This window comes from Peromyscus eremicus, chromosome 3, assembly GCF_949786415.1.
Source record: "Peromyscus eremicus chromosome 3, PerEre_H2_v1, whole genome shotgun sequence".
NCBI lineage: Eukaryota > Metazoa > Chordata > Mammalia > Rodentia > Cricetidae > Peromyscus > Peromyscus eremicus.
The window spans coordinates 95,603,752-95,627,742 of record NC_081418.1 but is presented as its reverse complement, the minus strand read 5'-3'; the positions used below and the strand labels follow the sequence as shown (position 1 = coordinate 95,627,742).

General features: G+C 46.7%; 2 protein-coding genes across 5 annotated transcripts; one reads left to right on the top strand and one right to left on the bottom strand.

Annotated features, from left to right (window-relative positions):
• Window positions 1-386: 386 nt before the first annotated feature.
• On the top strand, window positions 387-13,193 carry Tprkb (TP53RK binding protein). 4 transcript variants are annotated; one of them, XM_059258064.1, is made up of 5 exons: window positions 387-477; window positions 6,946-7,108; window positions 10,171-10,293; window positions 11,868-12,044; window positions 12,876-13,193. In XM_059258064.1, the coding sequence occupies exons 2-5, from the start codon at window positions 6,968-6,970 to the stop codon at window positions 12,960-12,962; spliced, it is 528 nt and encodes a 175-aa protein (XP_059114047.1). In that variant the 5' UTR covers window positions 387-477; window positions 6,946-6,967; the 3' UTR covers window positions 12,963-13,193. The 4 variants fall into 4 exon arrangements, with proteins under 4 accessions (XP_059114047.1, XP_059114048.1, XP_059114049.1 ...); XM_059258065.1 differs by having other exon boundaries at window positions 414-477; window positions 6,949-7,108; XM_059258066.1 differs by lacking the exon at window positions 387-477 and adding an exon at window positions 723-993 and having other exon boundaries at window positions 6,949-7,108.
• Window positions 13,194-15,771: 2,578 nt separating this feature from the next.
• LOC131905960 (probable N-acetyltransferase CML1) lies at window positions 15,772-16,713 on the bottom strand. Its single transcript, XM_059256751.1, has one exon. The coding sequence runs from the start codon at window positions 16,560-16,562 to the stop codon at window positions 15,894-15,896; it is 669 nt and encodes a 222-aa protein (XP_059112734.1). The 5' UTR covers window positions 16,563-16,713; the 3' UTR covers window positions 15,772-15,893.
• Window positions 16,714-23,991: the final 7,278 nt, after the last annotated feature.

Sequence of the window (23,991 nt, the reverse complement as noted above, 5' to 3'; positions counted from 1 at the left end):
TCACTAGGCGTCCAAGCACGGGAGGTTCTCCTTCAATGTAAGACTTCACCACACTGCATCCTCACTTCCTCCCAAGAGCACACTCAAGAAATTGAGTCTCAAAAGCTCTGAAAAACTGTGACTCTCGTCCTGGTGAATATTTTTCTTTTCACAGGAAGAATCTGAGGACGTTAAACACAGCCTAAGAACAAAGCTGACACTCAACACCATACCTCAACTTCTAGACCCGACCTGTGGGTCCTTTGCACTTCCGACACAGGGACGGAATAGAACCAGTTCTCCTGGGCGTCCTCAAGCCGCTGCAAGTAGTAAGAACAGTCAGCTTAAGTTTAGACAGACTACAGTGGACTACGCCCACCAGGATCCGGAAACAGGGTGCCTAGGAACCTGTCTACCTGATCAACGATCCGGAACTTCCGGAAGTGGAGAGCGTTGTTTCCGAGGGGACGATTTTCTGAGACGGACACGAGACTGATGGTGAGTTCCGCCGGCGCGAACGACAGCTCTTTCCGCGCGGTCACAGTTTTGTGGGCGATGGCGTGCGTCTCCCGTCGCCAGTGTTTGTCGCGAGCCCTCCCGGGCCGCGCGCGGGTGGAGAGCCATGTAGCCTCCGGAGCGCAGCTCGGGCCGGAAGGCCGCTCGGTTGCGCGCGCCGAGGCGCCCCCTGCAGGCGATGCCGGGGGCTGATGACGGAGGAACCGCGTGCGGACCGCACAGCCACAGCGAGGCCGGCGCTGGGAGGGAGGCGCGTCAGAGAGTCGCCCCGGCCCTGCCCGGGCCAGCGGCCTCGGCGGGAGGGACCGAGGCAGGAAGTCCCGAGGACAGGGACGCCCCGTTGGGAAGCCTGGACACTGGAAGCCGAGGACAAGCCATCGTGGCGGGAGAGGAGTCAGGCAGGGACCAGACGCTGCATGCGGGACCCCGGGACATAAAGTTAGGTTCTTAGCCTCAGCTCTGACTTGCTCCTGAAGGACCCTGTGACCATCGGGATAGGTTAGAATTGCATTCCTGGTGGGCAGGGCCTCGATGAGGATGCGCTTGGGGTGCTATTGATGAGGGGTGAGTCAGAATTAGAATTGGAGGTAGAGCCAGGACATGGGCACTGGCCGTGTTCTAACAGTGAGAGGCATCGGCCTTAGACCACCTTCTGTTGCTAATACCACACCACCTCATGGGGTGAGGTCTTTTGTTGTTCATTTTGTTTTTCGAGACAGGGTTTGTGTGTGTAACCCCAGCTATCCTGGAACTCACTCTGTAGACAGGGCTGCCCTGAAACTCAGATCGGCCCGCCCCCCCTGTCAGGGAGCAGGTTAGAAGACTAGGAAAACTTGGATTCATGACAATCGCTCGGGCGATATAAACCATTATTTTGATAATCATATTCCTGGATTAAAGATTTTTGAGTGCAAAGTCCTAATTGCTCCGTAGATAAACTATTAACTTTATAATCACGAGTGTATTAATGATTTTTTTGTTTTTAGTACAAAGTCCTAAACACCTTCTGAAGTCCCCACCTGACCCCACTTTTTAATCTCTCACATTGAGAACTAAATTTCAACATGAATTTTACAGGCGTCAAACCAGGTCGATATTAAGTGATGATCCCAAAGTTTCTCTCTTAAGTGAATCTTATATCAAACAAGAACAGACTATTCTGAGGCTTTCTAAGAGTTCTTTTCCCTTACTGTTAAAATACAGAGCAGGGGTTTGGTTTCCAGTGCCCATATTGCGTTTCACAAAAGCCTGTAACTCCAGTTGCATTGAATTCAGTACCTTCTGGCTGCCACAGGTACCAGGCAGGTAGTAGTACACAGACATAACACGCAGGCAAACACTCAAGTAAAAATATTGAAACAGACACTTAAAAAAACAGGGAACATCATTTTCTGATTATAAGTACTTACATTTTATTGGATGACTGTGGAAAGTTCAAAACATGTACAATAAAATATTTTAAGAGTACAGTAAAAATCACCTAATCTCAGTACTCAAGATGTCTGTATTTTGTTGTCTCCGGCATTTTTTTTTTCTGTTCATGTTTTTACATGATAGAGCATACTGATAATACCATACCATACCCTGTCTCAATTAGATGTTAACATGAAAAAAGACTGTGTCAGGACATTATTTACAAAACTTTTTCTGTAACCGAGACCCTCAAACAGAGATAACTTCAATTATGTTTAAGTTTTGTGGGTTTTTTATTTTAGTATGTGTATGGATTTTTTTTTTTCAAGACAGGGTTTCTCTGTGTAGCTTTGCACCTTTCCTGGAACTCATTTGGTAGCCCAGGCTGGCTTTGAACTCAGAGATCCACCTGGCTCTGCCTCCCAAGTGCTGGGATTAAAGGGGTGCGCCACCACCGCCCGGCATGTATGGTTGTTGTTGTTGTGTGTATGTGTGTGTGTGTGTGTGTGTGTGTGTGTGTGTGTGCATGTCTGATACCAATAGAGGTCAGAAGAGGGCATTGAATACCCTGGGACTGGAGTTACAGATGGTTATGAACCACCATGAGTGTTGGGAGTCAAACCCTGGTCCTCTGCAAGAGCAGCAAGTGTTCTTAATGGCTGAACCAACTCTCTAGCCCTGTGTTTTCTGAGGCAGGATCTTATGTAACTCAGGCTAGCCTGGAACTGGAGCTTTGTAGTTGAGGATGACTTTATATTTTTTCAGATGAAAATGTAACTTTATACACATTTAATAGGGTAAAATAGGATGGGCATAAACAAAGAAGAAACTCAGGAGAAAGAGTCAATGCCATTTTGTTGGCAGGGAGGAAAAAGTCAGAAACTGGAACAAACTAGGATGTTGAGGAAATCATTCCAGGACTGCCCTCTGGGAACATAATGTTAGGATTCAGGTGCCAGAGTTAAGTATTACCCACTTAATCTGCACATGTAATAAAGGGTCCCAAATTCTGTTTAGTATAAGAAGTTTTGCATTAACTCTCTAGCAATCATTGGCTTTTCAGAAAGTGATGGGGCAACTTTTAGAGGTGGTTTCCATTATGCAAGCACTATTTTCATCTCAAGTACAGTTAACCAGTGATGCTGTCCTCAGTACCATTAAGCTGCTAGGCAAGTGTGCCTTTCAGTGTAATACAGAACTGACATTCCAGGTTTTGTTGTTTTGTGGGCCTAGCCTTTGCTGACTGAGCCATCTCTCCAGCCCACATTTCAGGTTTTTAAATGGCAACAGTAATTGTATTTTGGTTTTTATTCTAGATGTTCACTATAGTTTTGTTTTTGTTTTTTTGAGACAGGGTCTCACTGTGTCTCAGGCTGTCCTGGAACTCACTGTAGACCAGGCTGGCCTTAAACCCACAGAGATCCAACTACCTCCGCCTCCTGGAATTAAAGGCATGTGCTAACATGCCTGGCCGATGCTCCACCATAGTTAAGACAATAGTTGATACACATAAGTGAAGATAGTTGGATTTCAATGATAATCATGGTAATTCTTGAAATAATGCTTATACAAGATGTACTGGTATTGATTAATTGGCATTTTACACATATCAACCAAGAAAACTAAAACAAACAAAACCCCAGCTATCAAAGGCAGTCGACCCTAAGTAGACCATGATACTGTATTAAAAATGAATGTACAAGTACTACGAAGAACACTGGTTTACCTGGGGCAGGGGGATGACTATTCCATACTCAAGTCAACCTTGCCAGTCCTCCTTATCAGGAAGAGAAACTAGTCTAGAGAAGCCAGTAAATCTTTTGATAGTTTTACATCTGTAAGACCAGGATAAGACTACATCTTCGAATCTAAAGAGGATGAAAAGGCCCTCCTTCAGCCATGCTCCGTGGCTCTGGAGGAGCTTCATGTGCACAGAGTTCAGCTGTGTTTACCTGTGTATGACACCTGAGCCTCAGGGGTAGGTCTTCATAGTTTGCACAAAGATAAAAGTAGGCACGAGTGTGATGGTGACTGTAGTTCCCGCACTGGCAGTTGTCTGCCAGTCCTTCAGTCTAGTGCTGTCTGTTCATTGATTCCACAGAGGTTATGTTGAATGAGGAAGACTGTTCCTGTCAACAGGACTGTTTTTCACTGTGAATGATTTTTTTACTGTTTTAAAGATAAAACAAACATGTTCACTACTGTTCTTAGGCACAATGATTATCTGTTTGAAGGGTATGTCTCAAACAGTCATCTTATTAATCTTCTCTCCAAAGCCTTTTTTGAGCACCTTATGTACCTGATCAAAGCTCCAGCCCAAGGAGTTGCCACCATGTATCTGGTCACTCCTCTTCCAAACCTCACACCAACCAGTGAAGAGTTAGCCTGACTAGCTGGACAGACAGACCATCATCAGATGATTTCCGCCTGAGCCCAGAGTTTCTGTCCTGACCCTGACACAAAATGACTTCAGGGGTCCCTCATTTAGTTCCCACTCTACAAATTCCATCCTCATCATCTTACACAGGTGTCACCGCAGAGTTCACATTGGAGGTCTTGTCACCCACGGCCTCTTGACTAGTGCTCCAGGGACCAAGGTCAGCATTTCATGTGTTTCTTCTTTACATAAACTCAGTCTCATTTGTTTGGAAACAGTCTGGATATGGTTTAAGATAAATATTTCCTTTCTGAATGATGGGAGCAGAAGCCTCTGTTGAAGTGGCTAGGTGGTGGAGACAGCAGTTTGGGCTTGGATTACTTTGTTTACCTACAGATATTCAAGAGAAGGGTAAAAACACATTTTTCTTTTCAGGTATTTTTCTAGACTGTAAAGACCCATGCACCCCACCTCCTCCAGCCTCGAACTTCTGATCCTCCTCTTCTGACCGCCTCAGGACTGGATCGTAGATGAACACCATCACACTGGTTTCATACAGCGCTTGGGATTCACCCAAGCTTCTGTGCATGCTAGTCTAGCACTCTACCAACTAAACCCTTCCTCAGCCCTTCTTTCCAGTATCTTTTCTTTATAAGCAGCTTTTAATTATTTTAAGATTTTTATTTTCAGTTTCTGTATATATGTGTGTCTTCATATGTATGTGCACATTGTGGGTGCCCTGGGAGCTGGAGTTCAAGGTGGTTGTGAGTCACCTGATATCATTGTTGAGAACCAAACTCAGGCGCTCTGCACGAACAGCAAGTGCCCCTAACTGCTCAGCCATCTCTCCAGCCCCACGAGGAGCTTTTACAAAAAACTCCACAGTTAGGCTGGGCATGGTAGAACAAGCTTGTGACCCCACGGCTGGTGTCAGGGAAGCAGTAGGATTGGGAGTTCCAGGCCAGCCTGGCTCAGAACACGAGAATAACAGAGATTAAAATGATACATTTAGCCACATTTTGTTTTTCCTGTGGTTTTTGCTTCATGTTATTACTGCTTTGGCAGATCAACACTGCAGCATTGATTTTGTGTTGTTTGAAGGCTGGGGCTGTTGTGTTGAAAAGTGAACATGGCCTTGTGCGTGTTTGGCAAGTGCTTGATCACTAAGCCATTTTCCCAGCCAACATGGCAGCTTTTAATGGCTGTTTAGTCACTCCAAACCTTGCCACTGGCTGCATAAGTTGTTCTCAGCCTTTCAAGGTGATAAAAGGACATCTTATTTTATCGTCCTCAGACTTCCAGTTAGTTCCTTGAGAAAGATAACAAGAAATGGATCCTACAGATACAAAGGACGACTAGAGCCTAGCAGATTGGCCTACCAAAGACTCCGTCAGACTCTAGTGCTGGAGCAGGAGCCCAGGAGTAGAGTGTGTGCTTAGCCTTTGCAGGGCCCTAACTTCAGTCTCCATTAAAAAGATGATGGTTGAAATTGTTTTTAGAATCTATTTTTTGTAACTATAGCATGTCTGTCATACCCAGGACATCATTCACAGGAGGTGAGCCCTCACACTGAGCACACCCTGTACTTCTTTTACATCTCCTGTTCATCTGAGATACTGGGCATAAGCCACCACACCTGGTGAGAAGTATTTAACAGTCTTACGCTTTATGTCAATTCCATGTTGGAAAATAAATCCTTGAGTAAAGTATGTTACTTGAATATTATAAATTATTTTTTTAATATTGTGGCCAGATTTTGTTAAAGTATAAATAAAATCGATTAGGAATTTAGGAAGGATACGGTAAGTAAAGATCTTACTAATGCCGTAGGTAATCGGAGATCCATCGTTTTCTGGCATTCTGCACTTGGGTGTCTGCTGGGGCAGTAGTGTCTTGACCATGCCCAGAAGCTGCCCATCTTGCCAAACAGGGCACCATCCATTTCCTTTGGCTTTTTCCCAGGAGCAGGAAAACTAGAAACAGCTCAGCACAGTTAGGAAGACATCTTATGAAAATGCCAATGATGCTTTGGAAATGGACTTTTCTACTTTAGCTGTTCTGTAGTTTATGAAATTAAGTTGTTAGCTCTAACCATCAGCTTGACAATAGCCTTCAGGGTCACCTGAGAAAAGAGCCTCAATTGAGGAATCGTGCAGATCATATTGGTCTATTGACCTTTCTGTGATGGATTGCCTTGACTCTTAATTGTTGTGATGTAGAAGGGCCTAACCCACTGAGGGCAACCCCTGGGCAGATGGTCCTGGACTGTATTAAAAAAAGCTAATTAACCAGAAGCCAGTGACTGAGTCAGCAAGCAGTGTTCCTCTGTGGTTTCTGCCTTTGAGTTCCTGGAATTGTAAGCCAAATAATCCCTTTCCTCCCCTAAGTTGCTTCTGATCAGAATGTTTCATCACAGCAACAGAAATGAAGCTAGAACAGAAACAGGGAAGTGGAACACAAGGCGTTTATTAACTTGTTACAGTTGAATGTATTTTCACAGGCAATTCTAGGGCCTGGGGAGGAGGAGCAGGAGGATGGAGGTACAGAGCAAGGCTAGGACAGCAAGACTATCAGATGAGGGAGACAGAGGAGAAGCCGGATGGGGAAGATGATACAATCTTTTACATATCAAATCCTGTTGGTCTTTTGTTTTTGTCCAGTAGAGTCCTCCTTGCCTATGACATGCAGTTATCACAGCAGTTGGATCTGTTTCCTGAATGCAGAGTGACCCTTCTGTTATTTAAAGATGTGAAAAATGCAGGAGACCTGAGAAAAAAGGCCATGGAAGGATTTATCAATGGGTCATTGATAAACCCTAGTGTGGTAAGTACAAAATATGAGAATGAATTAACCAGGCATTTAAGAACATGCTCATTTTACCCTAAAATTCCCTTATATTCAGGTAAAAAGTATTTGCTCAAGTCATACTTGGTGTTTTAAATTTAAAACAGCAATAGAGTCTGAAGTGCTGTGTCCTGCCTGAGGAAATAGGAAGGGCTGTGGCCTAGCTGTGCCCACGCGTGTTTTGGCAGGTGCTTCTCATGTGTGTGAGCCTGCAGAAGAGTCATACTGCCTTCTGTTGCTGTGAAGAGACGCCATAACCAAGGCAGCTTATAAAAGAGAGCACCTAACTGGGGGCTGGCTCCCGGTCTCAGAGGGCTCGTCTGTGACCATCCTGGCAGGGAGTGTGTCAGGAGGAAGGGCAGGCATGGTGCAGGGGCAGAAGCTAAGAGCTCACATGTTGTTCACAAGATAGATACAGGGAACGCACCTGGACCTAGTGTGGGCTTCGAGGTTTCAAAAGCCCATCCCAGTCACGCCTCAATCCCAGTGACACCAGTGAAACCTCAGAGCTCATCCCAGTGACACACCTCTCCAGCAAGGCACACCTCCTGTGATGGCTCTTTTTGGTTGTCCACTGACTACATCTGGAATGAACTAAAATCCCAAAATGGCTGGCCATACCACTGAGGGAATTTTTGCTTAATTGGATCATTTGAAGTCATAACACTTGTAATCCAGATCTTTTGAGTTGGGAATATCCACCTCTAATTAGACCACCTTTTCTGCTTGGAAGCCTATATAAAGGCATTTAAGAACATGCTAATTTTACCCTAAAATTCTCTTATATTCAGGTAAAAAGTTTTTGCTCAAGTCATACTTGGTGTTTTAAATTTAAAACAGCAATAGAGTCTGAATGCTGTGGGCTCTTGTAAAATAAAAAAAACAAGTAATTTCTTACTTCAAGAGAGAAGAACCACAACAGTCACAAACAAACCAAAGCCAAACCAAACTCCAGCTCTGTAAACAACACAATGTCCAATGTCTGGGATCCACTCACGATCACTGGGCTCCTCCAAAGGCTTGGGTCACTTCTCCAGCTCTGCCCTCTGCAGCACACACAGCTGTCTTCCTGTTCAGACAGGCTCCACTCTGCCACTGCTGATGTTCTTAGTGGTCACGCCATGGTACTGGCCTCCCCAAAATACTGGGGTCTTCTGCACCTGGGCCACACCTTCACCAATGGCCTCTCCTGGCCTCTCACAGTGCCAAGCCTCAGCTGTTCTCCGTGGCCCCTTCGTGCCTTCAAAACCAGTACCACCTGGGTGACCTAACACTACTACCAAGTTCAGCTGCCAGCATGAGGTACAACCTTGACTGTCTGGAACAGTCTCTGTGCTCTCGGGAAACACTTCCCAGAAGATTTCACCTCAGTAATGCTGGTCTCTTCTTAATCATCACTAATCTCTCAGTTCCAGCTGACCAGCATCAATTGTCCCAGTAACACAAAGGTTTCTTTTCAGTAGTGCTGGTCTCTGGTTAATCGCGGCTGACTCTTCTGTCCCAGCTTACCAGATACCACAGATTTTTCCCACAAAAGGCCCTGTAGAGCCTTTGCTTCCCTCTGCAGCTTCACAAGCCAGGCCTCCATTGTCTGTGTTGCTCTCAACATCCTTATCTTCCAAGCTCCTACGGAACAGCACACTGAGCTCTCAACACTCGGTGGCCTTTCTAGCCCAAAGTCACAAAGTCTTTCCACAATCCTCCCCAAAACAACATGGGCAGGTCTGTCAGATCAATACTCCACTATCCTGGTACCAACTTCTTTCTTAGGGTTACAATTGCTGCAGTGAAACACCGTGACCTAGGCAACTTGGGGAGGAAAGGGTTTATTTGGCTTACACTTCCACATCACTGTTCATCATTGAAGGAAGTCAGGACAGGAACTCAAACAGGGCAGGAACCTGGAGGCAAGAGCTGACACAGAGGCCTTGGAGGGGTGCTGTTTAATCACTTGCTTCCCATGGCTTGCTCAGCCTGCTTTCTTATAGAACCCAGGACCACCTGCCCAGTGGTGGCACCACCCACAGTGGGCTGGGCCCTCCCCCATCAATCACTAATTAAGAAAATGTCCGCTGTAGCCTGACCTTATTGAGACATTTTCTCAATTGAGGCTTCCTCCTCTCCAGTGACTCTAGCTTCTGTCAAGTTGATATAAAACTAACCAGTCACCTCCCAATCCTTCCTAAACAATCTACCAGTTGAGAACCAAACATTCAAGTGTATGAGCCTATGGAACCATTCTCATTCAAACCACCACAGATGGCAGAGTGGTTAAGAGTACATATTAAGGCACAAGGTTCCCACTTCCTGTGACTGAGGAAGTCACAGCCATCTTTGTCTAGCACGTAAAGATGTGTCCTGTTGTGTGCATTGTGCATATCCTGACAGAACCTGTAGTCCCGCAAGAGCAGAACTGTGCATTGCTTCCCTCTGATAGGTAAGACAGGTAGCAACTTGCCTGATTCCTTATGTGGTAAGCAACAGGGCTGGGATTGAACACTACCCCACACCCACACACTCACCCCCCAGGCATGGTTACCTCATCTGTTACATGATCAACACTGATTTCATTGAGTATGTGTGAACTAAAGAAAACAATGCTGTTGAAGTTTAGGATGTGGCCTGTTCTGTATTAGGCTTCAAGAATCTTGCAGCTTTAAAATTCTATAATATTTTTGTGTTGTAACAGTCCTCAAGGCCATAGGGTTTTTTGTTTTGTTTTTTGTTGTTGTTGTTGTTGTTTGTTTGTTTTTCTTTTTGGTTTTTCGAGACAGGGTTTCTTTGTGTAGTTTTGATGCCGGTCCTGGATCTCTGTAGACCAGGCTGGCCTCGAACTCACAGAGATCCACCTGGCTCTACTTCCTGAATGCTTTGATTAAAAGCGTGCGCCACCACCGCCCGCCTTGAGGCCATAGTTTTTAAGTACAGTCCATAAGAATGGTGATCATATAATCAGCTGGACTCGAGTTCCCTCAGGTCGGGCACATGGTGCAGGAAGCTCCTGATTCTCTCTAGGTTAATCTTTGTTTTCTCTCTGCTAGATTGTCGACCCATTTCAGATACTTGTGGCTGCGAACAAAGCCGTTCATCTGCACAAATTGGGAAAAATGAAGACAAGAACTCTGTCTACTGAAATTATCTTCAACCTCTCCCCAAATAATAACGTAATGTGGTGCCTGACTTTATTTTCCTTGGCCTTGTCATCGTAGCGTGCGCCTCCCTGCCCGGTGTAGTACTGGGGCCAGATTCCTCCAAGCCAAAACAGTTCCGTAGAGAGTCTAGACAGACATTTAGTACTGCTAATCATAGTACAGCTGTGGGGTCAGTTTCCTGGTCAGTCAGAGTTTAAACTACATGAGGCTGGTATTCTCTGCCCTGCCCAGGTGTTAAACGGACCCCTTGAGCATTTTTGCTTAAGAAACTGGTAGAAACCCACATGATCAAATGTGAGATGTAGAAACAGTTTGTGTCACTCTCCCTGTAAACTCCTAGAGATGGGATGTGTGTCTTGTTTATAGTTAGTACCAGGAACTTCCTGTGACCAGTAGAGCAGTTGACACCTGCTCACTCACTCACCCAGGCTATAGAAAGAGTCATGGTTTGAAATCCTCATAGGGCCAGGCGGTGGTGGTGCACGCCTTTAATCCCAGCACTTGGGAGGCAGAGGCAGGTGGATCTCTGTGAGTTCGAGGCCAGCCTGGTCTATAAAGTGAGTTCCAGGAAAGGCACAAAGCTCCGCAAGAAACCCTGTCTCGAGAAACCAAAAAAAAAAAAAAAAAAAAAAGAAAAAGAAAAAAAAAAAAAAAGAAAAAAGAAAAAGAAAGAAAGAAATGGAATGCTCTCCCAACCCCCGTGTGCGTGCATGCGTACATATGTGAGTGTGTGGGAGTATGGGTGCCTGAGTGCCACAGTGTGCTTGTGAAGGTCTAGAGGATGACCTCAAGTGTTGTTCCAGACAAGGTCTCTGTTTTTTGCCACTGTGTACATCTGGCCTTCAAGCTCCTTGGATTCTTCTGGGGTTACAGACAATTGCTGTTGGGTCTGGCTTTACATGGGTGCTAGGGATTTGAACCAAGACCCTCACACTTGTGTGGCAAGTGCTTTACCCACTGAGCCATCACCCCAGGCCAAGAGTGCTTTTTAAATGAAAGTGTTGAGGTGATGGCATTCTGTGTGTGACATATGAAAAAGATGTCTGAACTCTGCTGATGAAGTTTCAGTATTACTACTGCTGTTAATAACTACTAGGTACTAGTATCATCCCAGGGAAAACTGGGAAGCCTATGGCAAGAATTAAACCACACTTAGTTAAAAAGTTTATAAAGTGCGGTCAGCATGGCAGCAGAACTCTCCATTAATAGAATCATTGGAAATAATTGAAGACGTCATTCCTGCTCAAGACCCAGCTGTAGGGGCAGAAGAGACAAATGTGATCTTGAGAAGCAGATGAATGAGGCAAAGGTTAAGATGCCCGAAGATAAATGACAACAGGAATACAAACTATGGTCAGGAAGGTCAGGTGGAGATAGACGCGGGTGTTTATGTGCAGAGCCGAGCAGTCAGGGCTTGATCTGGAGGAGCGAAGTGCAGCTGTAAGGAGAGGCAGCAGCAGTGGGTGCTGGAAAGGGATCAGTGAAGGGAGAGTAGGCTGTGAGAAGCAGGGAGGCTGACTGAGCAGGCCGGGAGCTAGTCCAGATGGAAGACGCTGGCTCATTTCCCTTCGTTTTTTTTATCTTAGATTTCAGAGGCTTTGAAGAAATTCGGTACCTCAGAAAGTGATACTTCCGTTCTGATCGTTTACATTGAAGAGGGAGGAAAACAGATACACCAAGAACACCTGATATCTCAAGTGGAAGGCCAGCAGGTGCCTTTGGAAAGCCTTCCAGAAATAACAAAGCTCGCAGAAGTCAAAAAGGTGTGTAGTACGCATTTGTAAGAGTTCAGTAGATGAATTCCCCTGATGCTGTGTGCTTGTCACTGTTACGAATGATGACGTAGTCTATTAACTTTCTAGTTAGCATACAAGATAATGGTATTCATTACATTTCATATTACTGCTTTCTCATATCTGCCTCCTCTCTCATTCCCAATACCTTTTAAACTCTTAAGAAATAGTGTGGGGGGGGGGGGGGAAAGAAATAGTGTGGGACTAGAGAGACGACTCAGCAGTTAAGAGCACTTGCTGTTCTTCCAGAGGACCTGGGTCTGATTCCCAGCATGCTCCTAACTATCTGGAACTCCAGTTCCCGGGGGTCCAGTGCCCTCTTCTGGCCTTCATGGCAACTGCTCACATGTAGTATACATACACAGAGGCAAAACACCCTTACAAGTAAAATAAAGAGAGGTTTAGAAATACTAAAATAATTTTACAGACACTTGGAAAGTATGTGTAAATGAAAAGAACTGGGATGAATGTAATTCACAATGGAGTCATTGAGAATTGTAAGAAAGGGGATCTCTTCCAATATTCAGTGACTGTATGAAGTTAATATCTAGATGTGGACTCTTAAAATTGATACAAATGTGATTTGTATGTTCAGGAAATTTGTTTTTTCACATCAATAACCACACTTAAAAAGGATATTTGACATGAGTGACAAATTACCACCTCCTTTGAACACTTTAAACATATTTGTGATTTCAAATCATTAATGCCATAATAACATGATAATGCCACATGTAAATGTGTCTATGATCACAATGCAGGGACATGCCAGCACTCACAGATTGTCATTCACTTTTACAGATATATAAACTGTCATCACAAGAAGAGAGTATTGGGACGTTATTGGATGGTATCATTTGTAGAATGTCAACCAAGGATGTTTTATAAGTTGCCTGAAGTATCAACAGAAAATCTCCAAGTTAATCACTAGCTGTTCTTTCCTGGTTATAAAATTAACATACTCATTGCTGGAAAAGGGAAAAGAAACTACCACCAGCCCTGCTTTCTTTTCCCTTCTTAAAGACACCCGTCTCTGGGTTTGCCACTGTCTCCTTATCTTCTCTTTGTTTCAGTACGTTTTATTTTTATACACTTGGAATAAAAAGTTCAAGCACCCAGTGAAGGCTATAGTGTTCAAGGCTCTTCCTCAGTAATTCATCCATCCGTTTGCATCTCACTTGGTACTGCTGGCTTTTCCACATTTCCCTTCTAAGCATCTGGATCCTTAGTATTTTAAGTATAAGAATTCTCTAACTCTAAACCTGGTATGGCGACTCACTCCTACAGCCCAGGTACTCGGGCAGCTGAGGCAAGAGAAAGCCACAAGTTTGAGGTCAGCCAGAGATAGGTGACAAGTTTCAGATCAGCCTAAAGTACATGTCAAATCCTATCTCAATAAATAAATAATAATTCAATTACTTCTCATAGCAGCCTTGTTAGGTGGGTATGTCTTTGTGCCCACTTTACACACGAGGCAACTAAAAGGGTGTATCAGTATTAACTAACTCTCTCAGAGTCCTGGTACTAGTATAAAACCATATTCGATGGTTTCATTTTTTTTCTCACTTTATTTTGTATCAGTCAAGATAGGCCTGGTCAAGGGTCAGCAAAGCTCTGTGAAGAGCCAGAGAGGTGCTGTGCTCCTCGAAGGCTGTCTGGCTTCTGCTACAGTTACTCAACACCACCTTTGCAATCTGAAAGCTGCCACAGAGGACACATACATAGTGAGCGGCCTCGACTCGAACTAGTGGTGTGCGGCGCTGGAGTGGAGGCTATGGTCTGTGGGCCTGGGGTTAGTTAGGCCGCAGTGACAGCCAGTCCCTAAAGCTCACTGGCTCAGTACAGCAGAAGCAGCTGTTATCTTCATGGCAGTGGGGGTCAGAGGAAAAACCCACAGCAGTGCTGGTGGAGCCTGTCTGCTGGAGGCCTCTCAGCCTGGCCTTTTAGGTTATTACACAGCTGGGCAGGAGCGCCAGGAACGGCATAGTAGCTTAAAAGCACACACGTGGAAGTGACGGATACTGTTCACCTCATTTCATTCGAAGAACTTCGGAAATGGTGAGTCCGTGTCCTTCCCACATGCACAGCCAGTCCCACCCCTTTGGTCCCCTCTAGAGCTCCTAGTCTGCAAAGCCATGGTGCCCTCTCATATGCAGTTCTGGAGTTGTTCTCTAGGTTCTCCGTACCCAGAATCCCCTTCTGAGTCACAGCTGAGTACTCTGGGGGACAGAGGATGATGCAGAGCAAGTGACACTTGCCCAAGATTGTCCCAAAGGAAAAAAGTCTTGATTCCTCTTCCAACTATTATGGAGAGATGCTGCATGGTCTCAGCATCCCTGCCTCATATGGGCTGTCACAAGGGACCACATTGAGTGTACAGCTGGAACTTTAGCTCAGGGGAGTGCAGACCCCTGGAGTGGATACTGGTGGACTTTGGGTTATGGAGAAGGTCTCCCAGAAGCCCAAGGAGGCTGTTCTAGGTGAGGATGGACAGAAACTATAATGCGGTGACCATCAAGGCTGGGGTCAATGAGAGCCACGTAGCAAGAAAGAGTGAGGCATATAATCCCAGTAATCAAGTCACCCGTGTTTGGAATGGCATAGCAAGGCGTCTTTGTGTAGTTGAAATTGGTCCATAACAAGGTTTGTCAGCATGCCAGGGCAAGGCTTGGCTTTGTTGGCCCCTCTGGAGTTAAGCTGTATCAGAGGTCATGTCACAATGAAACAGGACCCCAATATTGTCCAAGTGTCACAAATTACTGGCTCAGGGGTGCCTGGAGCTCTGTGATCAGCAATCTGTAGCCTAGGTTGGGAGACAGCAAGATAGCCCACATCTCTAATACCCATGTTACAGATGAGCTAGCTGAAAAGAGGGATAGCCATGCATGTACGAGCACAGAGCCACATCCCATCACAGCCTTGTATCAGAGGTTTTCAAGATGCACAATCAGGCACAAAGCACCTGAACTTCTGGAGTCCCCGAGCCTTTGAAGTCAGGCTGGGTTCAGCCTAGATTCCAGGAATACCAGCTGTAGGGTGCTCCCATCCCCATATCCTCTTAGAAAGGCAGAGCTATATACTTGGCCTCCTTAGAGTGGGGCTGGCATGTGAGACGGCCCACGACAATAGCCACAACAAGCCTGGCCACCATGAAGTGTCAGTTATATCCACTTCTTCCCCATAGAATCACTCTTCACTCCATCCTAGTCGACTTCCTGCCCTGCTATGACAAGAAGCATCTGTTGATCATTCTCTCAGTTCCACACCCAGCTTCTGGTCTGTGACCCTACAGAGTTTGTAAGCACAAAAATACATTTGTCCCCCAGTCTGGCATGTTCTGCAGGTAACACCTGCAGTGCTTGGAAAAGCCTGTTTGTTTTTGCTTTGCCTTAGCTTTGGCTGCTCTGCCAAGCTCTTGAGCCTTGCCCAGCTGGCCTGCTGGAACAGGACAGTACACAGATATTTGGCATTTTGGGCAGCTTAGGTTCTCCCACATGTGTCCTGAGGCTAGGTGAGCTGCTCCCTTCAGCAGAAACTTGTGGTCCACAAACTCAAAAGTGAAATACATGCAGTAGTATTTTGCATTGTTCCTAATGCAACAGTAATATGGGGCTCAGTAAATAAATCACAGGCAGCCCAGAAACCCAGAGTGTAGCAGAGCCCCAAACCCCCACCTCAGCCATCACATGCATTAGAATCTGGTGGGCACCAGCAAGGAGCTTTTATTGTTCATCACACTGACATGACAAGGTTCACTAGTTCCTCTAGAGAGGAGCAGGCCTGCTTGCTGCACAGGAGCATAGGTCCCAGCCCCACTTCCTAGGCAGAAGGGAGGGAATACTTTAATTGAATTGTAGGAATATCCACTAACCTCCAGAACATACTCATGAAATACTGGCCTGTCCTCCGGAAGCCCATGCTCAGGTAGAGGGTCTCAGCACCTTGCTGTATGACACTGGTGTCAAGGACAACATCACTGTAGCCCTGGTCCCGTGCAAACTGGAGGAGAGTTCTGACCAGGGCTTTTGCTATCCCCTGTCCTCGGTGCTGTGAAGACACAGACAGGTGAAGGAGCTCCAGCTGCTTCCTTCCAAATGGGGGATTCTTGACTGGCAGACAACCCACTATGCCTACCACCTGACCACCAGACTCAGCCACCCAGAAGCAGGAGCCACGTGCATTCAGGTAGGACTTGGTGATGTCAGCCATGTCTGTGTGCAAACACTTGGCCACATATTCCTTCCAAGGCTGTCTGGCAAGGAGCTGCAGGAGTAGAAGCAGAAAGAAGATGCACATAATAGCCAGCAGCCAGGAGCCAGACACCAGGACCATGGCAAGCAGCATTCCAAGTAAGAGCAGGAGGGTTCGGGGCAGCGTCAGCATGTGGCGGAAGGTGGTGGGGATGTACTCCTCCATGCCCCTTGTGAACACATCCAGGACACTTTTATGGTCACTGTCCTGGTACTGGCGGATGTGATAAGGAGCCATGGGAGACTTCTTTCTGGGTCTCAAGTCTCAGCATCCAGGAGAGACAGCTATACCTGCCTGCACACCTTCCCTGAGCCTGCAGAAGAGAGAAGCCATGTGAGTCCCCTGACCTTCCCTCCCAACCTCCCAGGACCCATGTAGGCCCTGTTCAGGGGTGTGTGTTTCTGCTGTCTCCAGTGAAGAAGCACACACTAATAGTGGGAGAATGTCTGTCCAGCAACACCTGACTACATCCCTATTCACCCAGTAAAAGCCTTCTGCATCCCTGGGTACATAAACACAGCACAGTGCTGCAGATGGACCCCATGTACCCATGTGTTCACTGTCTGTGGACTATACATCACAGGCATTCTGTTTCCAAGTGTGTATCCTGAAAGATCTCCTTCCCAAGGATCATAAAAGTCTACATTACAGAGTTGGTAAAACAAAACCACCCTTCGCTACAAGCCCTCATCCTGGAACCCCCAGGTAGGTTCTAGGACTCCAGGCCCATGCTGAGACCCTCCCCCAGAGTGCTGCACTTACCTGCTACTACACAACTAAGAGTGTCCAGAATGGCATCAGCCTCTGGTAGCATGCAATAGAGATAGTCTAGGTCTGCCTAACAACTGGTGAGCTGACCTCAGTTGGCATCTCATTGGCCGGCTCCTGGATATTTGTTAATCATAAAGCCCAGGGTCACAGAGCTGGCCAGTGTAGCAGGGAGGTCACCTCCATTCACCTTCTGAACTCTGGGTTAATGATTTGTAGAGCAAAGTAGGGTGTGGATGTCCAACAGTTTCCACCCTCATGGAAGGTCTGCCACCCTGCTTGCTATTCCCTTCAGGCTGCAGCTTCTCTCTGCCCTCTCTGAAGGCCAGCCTGGTCCTGCACGTAACTGCTTGGAGCAGCCCCCACACACACTGGGCTCACAGCAACAGGGTCCTTATAGCTGGACTTTCCTCTGTCCACACTGTGCCTGGTCCTGATCAAATGAATCCTAGGGGTCCCCACATTGCACTCCTGACCCTCTTCCTCACCACCAGCCTTCAGTCAGCCATGGTGTCCTTTTCAGGCCCAGCTCTGCTGCCATCCAGATGGCAGGCCCTAGACAGGGGACAGCTGCATGAGCTCTGGGACCTGCTCAGAGCTTGCACACCATGCTTCCCACATGGGTTAGCTGAACTGTTGCTTCCCTAAGATGAGCGAGAGGGACACCTGTCTCTATAGACCATCCCTGTGGAAGGTGTCCTCTGCCTCCAACCCTGACCTGAAGGCCAGTGAGAGCTGTCCCCACTTCCCCCAGGCCCACAGGAGCCTGGCAAGCAGGCTCTCAGAGGTGGAGAGGAGGTCTGGCAGGTTCTTACTTTAAGGAAGTTTTCAGGCCAGGGGAGAATGGGACACCCTCAGAGCTGTGACAAGGACCAGAGAAAACGCCGAGATGGCAGCTTGGCAGTGAGGCTTCCCAGAAGGATGACCAGAGCCAACACCTCAGAAAAGGTTGGTCTCCTGAACAGTGGGGGGAAGAGAAGCAGGGATGCTCCAGAGACAGCCCTTGGGAAAAGAGGTTCCTTCGAGGAGCTCGTGGCTAACACCAGCAGGGACCTGGTTACACAGGACCCACACCACAGTCAAGTAGTACAGATATCCTATTCCAGATGCACGTGAGGCCGTGAGGATGCTGGGAAGCTAAGTGACAGGTGTAGTAGCCGAGGCATGTGGATGGTCCTGGCAAAACAGTGGTCCCCACATGTGCAGGGTGCATGCTGCAGGAGCTTCTGGCCAACAACATATCTTGCAAGTTAAGTCAGTCCAGGCTCCCAAGAGGAACTCTGTCCCATAGCTGAGTTAGGCACAATGACAAGCACTTTGTTCCCTAATTTCTCAAAGGTCTTGTTTGTCCAAAACACTGTGGACCTAGTACCTTTATTGTTTGCAAGGGGAGCCTTGTTCAGTAAAGACTAGGGAGACATCAGCACTAGCTGTGCGCCTAAGATTCATGTCCCCTGCCATTATGACACAGGCCAGACAGTGAAATGTAGCACCTTGGGGTACATTTAGTGCAGAAATGACAAGGGTCAGCACCACTCAGCTAGGGATAAGCAGGACAGCTTCCCAGACTTCAGCCTGCAGCAGAGCATCTGGGCTCACGTTTGACTTAGGGTACAACTCAGCAGAAAGCCCTGGATTCAGTCCCCAGCACTGCCTTCCCACCCCCAAAAAACAATTGTTCTTGTATAATATTAGAGGGACCAGCCTTAATATTATACATCACAGGGGCTCAGGAGAGAGAACTACTAACGGCGAGGACTATTTTCAAGAAACAGAATCTCAGCACACCGAGCTCTATAGTCCACTTGCTTTAATTCCTCTGGCATAACATCCTTTATACCCAGCTTCAGTTCTGTTCTCGTGTCTAGCTCCTTTCTTGGCTGATTTCTCTCTATATTTATCTACTGCTTCCTCTAAGTTCTATCTTAATTCTTTTGTCTTAACTCTGCCTCATCTAGGTCCTTTTCATCTTGTTCTTACCCAGCTAGTACTTTCCCATCTGGCTCTTCCTCATCTTCCATCTCATTTCTCTAGTACTCTCTTCTAGCCCTTCAATCTAATTCTTCCTCATCTCAGTTTGTTCCTCTCAAGTTCTTACCTGTCTAGTTCTTCCATTCTCTTTTCTCTTCTCCATCTCTCCGTGCCCTGGAAGTCCTGGTATATAAAGCCAGGCTTCCAGAGTCAAACGGAGGGGTGATAAGAATCACATAGGGAGCCAATAACCGTTAATTATCATTTGCAACCCCAAAGGGAAGTGACCAATGGGGAAATGAATTAACTAAAGGCTAAATTCGGGTAATATCTAAGAAGAGGGAATCTTATGTGCTCAACTATAGTCTTAAACGTGATTAGTAGAAAATGTTAAGAATCTGTAAGTTGCTAGGTCAATGGGAGAAAATAAAACTGTCTTCTTTTTTCCTGTGGCTCCTATCTGTCCAAGCTATCTGCCGTTTTTCTACAGGGTGGGGGAAAGTGTGCTCAGTCGCTAGGCAACCTGTGTACAGCTAGATGCCTCTGGTGATAGTTAAAGGGAGATCTGGAACCAGAGGTAAGGTTTGGAAAGGAGGAAGTAAAGCTTAATTGGCATATCCGCCAGGCCTTCTCAAATGGGTAGCCTGGATGCTTAAGTCTGTTCTTAGAGGGTACAGAGGTATCTCTGATAAGGTACTTTCCTCCATCTAGGGATGGACCTGGCCGGATGCTGCCAATGATGATAATTACAGGGAGGCTTGAACTGGGGTTTGGGCTGAGCATAGCTGTCAGCACAGAAGGTCATCTAAATATTTCTAGAAGTGGTTAGGCAAGGAGTTAGCAGTCTATAAAGTTAGTAAGGCTGTAAGAAAGGAGGGTCCGAGCTGAATTGTGTAAAGCTATTACTTAACGTCCACCTGACCTAGATGGTGTCTCCTTGTGGAATTTACCTTAAATCAGGAGACTTGCATGTGGACTGTTATTACTGCTAGTCCTTGAAAGTGGCCAAGGGAGATATCTGATACCAGAGAAAGCCTTTCCTGAGGCTGTTCTCCAAATACCTGGAGTGTGTATGTCCAGAGAGTGATCAGTCCACACTGTTAGCCCTTCTTGGGGGAAAAGTCAATTGGGAAAACTATGAAGGCACACATGACTTTCGTAACAGAATACAGCTGATATATACCAAGCCAAGTAACACCAAAAACTCCTTGGAATTTGGCTTCCTCTGGAGGAATTCCCTGATTCCTCCAGGTAGTGGCTTTGCCATAACCAGCTGAGTTCTTAGAATATATTCCTGGGGCCCGCAGCAAGCTGTGATGCTGATAGCAATGGAAAGAGCAGTGACAGGTTAAGTAACCTGGATGCAAACCACAGAAACACAGCTAACTGTGGAGTTTCTCTTTATTTGAGTAAAACAGGGAGGATTTATTAAGCAAAAAAGGAAGTTCTCGGTCGCTGAAGGTGATCCAAAAATGCCAACTATTTTTTGTTCTAATTATTTGGGTCTCTTGAAGGTTTCATCATGTAGTCCAGACTGTCCTGGAACTCACAGACTCTTGCCTCTCCCTCCCAAGGGCTTGGGATTAGAGGCACGCAGCACTAACTAGTGTTTTTAAAAACCTGCACAAAGAAAAAAAAAAAAAACACATTGAAAAGAACAATACTAAAAGGTTAAGTTTCATTTCTGATTTGCTGGAATTGTCTAAGGTTTTCAACAAAAGCATGGGGCTGGGGGGTGGGGAATGGTTTCTTGATACACATTCAGTCTTCAGTCATGCTAATGTCAATGAGAGGGTACAGAACACTGCCATCAACCTGGTGTTCCATGAGGATGTAGTCTCAGTGGCACAGCTGTCTTGTGCACTGGGATTATTACTGTCCTCTTAAAGTATTTCCTGGTCTACATTCTGGTCACTGTACAGTGAGCAAACAAAACCTAAGAACTTTCCAACAGGGAGGGAAAATGTGTTTTATTTTTTCATTTTTAACAATAAAGAACCCTTAGAATGCCTCGAGATAGTTTGCTCTTTAGTGTAACTCACTTAAGAAAGATACCTTACAACAGTTAGATACAGCTCCCATTTCTCACCATGAAATTCATGCTGAAGTTTATCAGTATGAGATGTTTTAAACGTAGAGCCTTTACAAGGTAATTTGGACTCTGCCCTCATAAATGCACTAATCCCATAAAACAATTATCAAATTAATTGTTTATCTCCAAAGTGAGTCTGCTTTTAAAGCTAGTTTGGCAAGGTCTATCTTTGCTACTGATCTCTTGCTAATTTGGTTCCAGGATCTCAGGTCAAAATCTCTAACCAAAATAAGCCATTCAAACCAAACCAAACCACCTCCCTCCCTCCGTCTGTCTGTCTGTCTCTCTCTACACACACACACACACACACACACACACACACACACACACACACACACACGAACCCCCCAAACACCTCACCCCATGAGGTGGTGTGGTATTAGCAACAGAAGGTGGTCTAAGGCCGATGCCTCTCACTGTTACAACACGGCCAGTGCCCATGTCCTGGCTCTACCTCCAATTCTAATTCTGACTCACCCCTCATCAATAGCACCCTAAGCGCATCCTCATCGAGGCCCTGCCCACCAGTAATGCAATTCTAACCTATTCCGATGGTCACAGGGTCCTTCAGGAGCAAGTCAGAGCTGAGGCTAAGAACCTAACTTTATGTCCCGGGGTCCCGCATGCAGCGTCTGGTCCCTGCCTGACTCCTCTCCCGCCACGATGGCTTGTCCTCGGCTTCCAGTGTCCAGGCTTCCCAACGGGGCGTCCCTGTCCTCGGGACTTCCTGCCTCGGTCCCTCCCGCCGAGGCCGCTGGCCCGGGCAGGGCCGGGGCGACTCTCTGACGCGCCTCCCTCCCAGCGCCGGCCTCGCTGTGGCTGTGCGGTCCGCACGCGGTTCCTCCGTCATCAGCCCCCGGCACCGCCTGCAGGGGGCGCCTCGGCGCGCGCAACCGAGCGGCCTTCCGGCCCGAGCTGCGCTCCGGAGGCTACATGGCTCTCCACCCGCGCGCGGCCCGGGAGGGCTCGCGACAAACACTGGCGACGGGAGACGCACGCCATCGCCCACAAAACTGTGACCGCGCGGGAAGAGCTGTCGTTCGCGCCGGCGGAACTCACCATCAGTCTCGTGTCCGTCTCAGAAAATCGTCCCCTCGGAAACAACGCTCTCCACTTCCGGAAGTGCCCGATCTCCGCCCAAGTAGAGCGGATCATCGTGAGAGTGCGTCCATAGACTCGTCACCCATGTTAGGGCAGCTTGTGGATGCGAATGCGAACCGAGTCTTGTCGGAACCTTCCTGTGGAAGGGATCCATGCCATGGGTGGAGGCTGGAAACTGAGGTCAGGATTTGAGTCTACTAAAGGTTTATGTTGTGGCTTTCGAAAGATGTCCCCACTTTCTTCCTGTGATAAGAAAAGTATTAACCTAAACGAAATGAGCACACCTTTCCACTACTAGAGACCCCACTGTGGGGCTCTTATTTGCTTTGTGCTGTCCCAGCAGTCACTGGGAGCATCCCTGGATCCCAGAGCCCATAGCGACTTGTTTCTGAGGACCTAACATGAAGTATGGTCTCTTTTATTTAGAGTAGTTTAGGAAGGTGATGTGTAATCCCTGAGCCTACCAGCTGGACTAAACGTGTCATAATTTGTTTTCCATTTTCCTTGGTTGGAGTTTGTCTTCATGATTTTCTTAGCATGGAAGGTGTATAGTGATACGTGCAATCAAGACAAATGGAAAGGTGGGGGTGCTAGGCTGCTGGCATTACTCTCCTAATTAGGATAATGAAGAAAGCACATCAAAAGGGTCATTCTGAATTAGTGATTGGAAGGAGGTGGGGAAGGAAGTCTTGCATGTATCTGAGAGAGCAGCACTTCAGGCCACAGTTTAAGAATCCCAGCTCTCAGGAGGCAGAGGCAGATGGACTCTGTGAGTTCGAGGCCAGCCCGGTCTACAGAGCAAGTTCCAAGACAGCCAGGAATTCAGTGAAACCAGACAGCCAGAAAAACCCATCTCAGAAAACAAACAAAAACAAAACCAACAAACAAAGGGAAAAAATTCTGAGACAGAAAACTGGCTTCCAGGCTTACATACAGTGGTGTGTGTGTATGTGTGTAAGGAAAAAAGTAAAGCAACCCATATGGAAAGTCTCAACCTCAGTCATGGATGAAATCCAAATTCAAAATAAGCTACAGCCTCATATATTACAGGTCTGTGTGTAAAATGGCACAAGCACTTCACAGTTCACTGCTTTAAAATCCCAAGTGAGCACTAGGATATAACTCAATTGCTAAGTGCTTGCCGTGCTAGTCGGAAAACTGAGTTAGAGCTCTAGAACCCACACTTTTTTAAAAAAAAGGCTGTATGTGGTGTTGCATGCTTGTAATCCCAGCTCAGGGGCGGCAGAAACAGTGGCACCACCCAGCTCACTAGCCAGCCAGCCTAGCTTACTTGGTAAGTTCCAGATTACGTCAAGACTTGTCTCAAAAAGAAGTAGATTGGACTGGATGTCCACACCTTTAATCCCAGCACCTAGGAGGCAGAGGCAGGCAGATCTCTGAGTTTGGGGCCAGCCTGGTCTACAGAGCTAGTTTCAGGCCAGCTAGAGTTACATGGTGAGATGCTGTCTCAAACAACGTGAAACAAAAGATGGATGGTTCCTGAGGAATGCTATTTGAAGTTGTCCTCTGGCTTCCATGTACATGCACAAGCATACACAAAGTGAAAACATTTCCCAAGCCAAAGCTTGTGTGAAGCAGGTTCACTGTGCATTGGTTACCAATTTGTACCAAGAATGTCCCCATACAATTACGAACAGGCAATGACGTGCCAGAGGCCTGAAATCTATTGTGAGCTGGCCTCCCAAGACTCAGGAGAGCTACCCAAAGTGGAAG